The following is a 3,093-nucleotide window of genomic DNA, read 5'->3' on the forward strand; positions in this document are numbered from 1 at the left end:
ATCTTGTGGACGGCAATCTGCACCGCAAAGACCGGCCCATAGTGGACCGGGGGAAAGGGGGCGCTCATGGGCACCGAGAAGAAGGACTGAAAGTTGAAGCCGCCGCCGCCGCTCCTCTTCTTCCGATAGGTAAGGCCACTTTCTCCATAGTAGTCGGCTGTCACCTCCTCCTCCTCCTCCTGCCCCTGCCTCTCCTCGACCACCTCCTCGGTGCGCGTCAGCACCGTCCGCCGCTCCTGCTCCAGCAGGTGCTGGTGAACGCCCACGTAGGGCGCCGCCGCCGCCTTCTCCGCCTCGGAGAAAGCGGCGGAGGTGGTAGCGTTCGATTTGGGCTTTTCAGCTGTAGAGGGCCGCGTAAAGCGGACCTGATTGCCCTCCTCGTCGCCGATGACCACCTCCTCCTCCCCTTCTTCTGCTTCCGCGCCCTCCTCGGCGGGCAACAAAGTCCGGCGAGGAAACGCGACGCCCAGGTGCTCCCGGAGAATGTGCTTCAAGAGGGTGGCCCGCTCGGTGACCGCCCGCTTCGGACAGCCCTCCCAGCGGCAGAAGAAGGGCTTGAGGGACTCGGAGTGGGTCCGCTGGTGGAGCAGCAGCTTCCCCGGCGCCGGGAAGTACTTGCCGCAGCCCGGGTGGCCGCAGCGGTACTTCAGGGGCGGGCGGCTCGGGTCCCGGGGCTTGTTGACGCGCAGCGCCTCGAGGGAGGCCTCCTCCCGGGCAAGGACCTTGGCGCGCTCGCCAATGTACGGCAGGGCGCGGCCCTTCTCCGCCTTGGAGAGCGCCGGCTGAGCGGCCTTGGGCACGCCGTAGTGCTTGGCGAGCACGTGGCGGGCGGCATTTGCCCGTCGGCGGAAGGTCTCGCCGCACTCCGCTGGATCGGCGGTGGTGGTGGTGGCCGTTTCCTGAGCATCTTCGGGTAGGTCTTTGGCAGCCACCACCACCGGGAATTTGCAGTAGTACGGCTGCGTCTTAGTGTGCGAGCGGTGGTGCATGCGAAGCGCGTAGAGGCGCGAGTAGACCTTGTCGCAGCGGGGAAACTGGCAGACGTAGCGATGAGCTGGTAGATCGGCGCAGCGGGGAAACGGGCAGACGTAGCGATGAGGTGATAGACCGCCGCCGCCGCAGGTGGATTGAGATAGCTGTGGTTGTTGCTGTGGCTGTGGCTGTTGATCATCATCGGCTAAGGGCTCAGAGTTTGGCGGGACCGGGAGCAGCTGTTCTGCCTCCTCCTCGATGATGGGCTCCTCTTCTTCCACTTCTATTTCCATTACCTCTTCCTCCTGACTGTTCTCATCCTCTTCCTCCTCGATTTCCTCATCGTCTTCATTAGCTCTTCTCTTTGGTTTAGGCCGTTTTGAGGATGAAAATGCTGTTGCTGCTGTTATTTTACGTGACGGTTCCCCGCCAATTTGAATGCGCTTCTTNTCATCCTCATCGTTAGCTCTTCTCTTTGGTTTAGGCCGTTTTGAGGATGAAAATGCTGCTGTTGCAGCTGCTGTTATTTTACGTGACGGTTCCCCGCCAATTTGAATGCGCTTCTTCGCCCGCCTCACCGCGTCCAAGGCGCTCTCCTCCTCAGCCACCCGCTCGCGGACGACACCGACAAACTGATGCGCCTGGGCGCGCTCCTCGGCGCTCAGCTCGGGCAGCTGCTCCCGCTGGACCTTAAAGTGCGACGTTCGGATGTGACGAAGGGCCGCCGGCCGCCTGCTGAAGTACTGGGCGCAGCCGGGCCAGGTGCAGTGGTACGGCTTCAGGTTGAGGTGGCCTCGGTGGTGCTGGCGCAGTTGGTCGAGCTTCGCAAAGCGCTTCGAGCAGCGCAGAAACTGACAGACGTAGTGGAAGTGGGCGGTGGTGGTAGTAGTGGTGGTTTCATTGTTGGCTGAAGAAGATGAGGTATCATCAGTTGTCTTTGGTNTCGCCCGCCTCACCGCGTCCAAGGCGCTCTCCTCCTCAGCCACCCGCTCGCGGACGACACCGACAAACTGATGCGCCTGGGCGCGCTCCTCGGCGCTCAGCTCGGGCAGCTGCTCCCGCTGGACCTTAAAGTGCGACGTTCGGATGTGACGCAGGGCCGCCGGTCGCCTGCTGAAGTACTGGGCGCAGCCGGGCCAGGTGCAGTGATACGGCTTCAGGTTGAGGTGGCCTCGGTGGTGCTGGCGCAGCTGGTCGAGCTTCGCAAAGCGCTTCGAGCAGCGCAGAAACTGACAGACGTAGTGGAAGTGGGCGGTGGAGGCGGTGGTGGTGCTGGTTTCATTGTTGGCTGAAGAAGATGAGGTATCATCAGTTGTCTTTGGTTGTTGGGCTGCTGATGTGGTCGATGATGGCATCCTCTGCTTTCGCCGATTTGAGGCTCCAGTTGCACTAGACGAGATTCGCACCACTTTGAGCTTTCGCTTGTTGCCTCTTTGTTCCCCTGTATTATTACTTGTCTCCTCTTGATCCTCCCGGTTTGCCCGGGTTTCCAGGTGGACGGCGCAGATGTGCTCCAGCAGGCGCTCCTCACTGTCGCTCGTCCAGTGGCAGTGGTTGCAGGCAAAGGGATTGGTGGCGCCGGTTGGTTGTTGCTGCTGATTCAGTGTTATCGTCTGCTGGCTGTTTCCAGGGCTGTTGCTGTTGAGGATAATCTGAATCGTCGAGCTGTTGCTGGTATTTGACTGCTGCTGCTGCTGCTGCTGCTGATTATCGTGATCATCTGAAAAAGAAGAAGAAGGTGGTATGCTCGCAGGTGTGAGCTCCATAATGTCGCCGGGACTCGGTGGCCGCATGATCCGCATTATGGTCGGTCGGGCGACAGTCATTCGCAGAATGGCGGGCTTTCGGCTGCCTGGCGAAGGCCTTTCACCAGGACCACTACCCGAGGATTCCATGGTGATGGTGGTAGTAGTGATGGTGGTGATGATAACCGAGGGTGGCCAAAGAAGAACTTCGAGAAAGAAAAGATGGCGGTTGCCGAGTTCTATTTCTCTCGTCCGGCCAGAAAAGACAGCCAGTCAATGATGTAAACACAACACGCGCGCGCCCTCCCGAAAGGACGTGTCACCGAAAGTGGAAGCGGCAGGCGTGCACAAACAGCTGCTGCTGCTGCTGCTTTTC

General features: G+C 60.4%; 1 protein-coding gene across 1 annotated transcript; it reads right to left on the reverse strand.

Moving 5' to 3' along the window:
* Nucleotides 1-722: 722 nt before the first annotated feature.
* Nucleotides 723-2,774, reverse strand: LOC108354646 (zinc finger protein 84-like; the record flags this gene model as incomplete). Its single annotated transcript, XM_017605822.1, has 1 exon — nucleotides 723-2,774. A coding segment is annotated over exon 1 (2,052 nt), but the record flags the coding sequence as incomplete, so codon positions are not given.
* Between the last annotated feature and the right edge of the window lie 319 nt (nucleotides 2,775-3,093).

This window comes from Rhagoletis zephyria, unplaced genomic scaffold, assembly GCF_001687245.7.
Source record: "Rhagoletis zephyria isolate East Lansing unplaced genomic scaffold, Rhagoletis_zephyria_1.1 Rzeph_scaffold_37860, whole genome shotgun sequence".
Lineage (NCBI taxonomy): Eukaryota > Metazoa > Arthropoda > Insecta > Diptera > Tephritidae > Rhagoletis > Rhagoletis zephyria.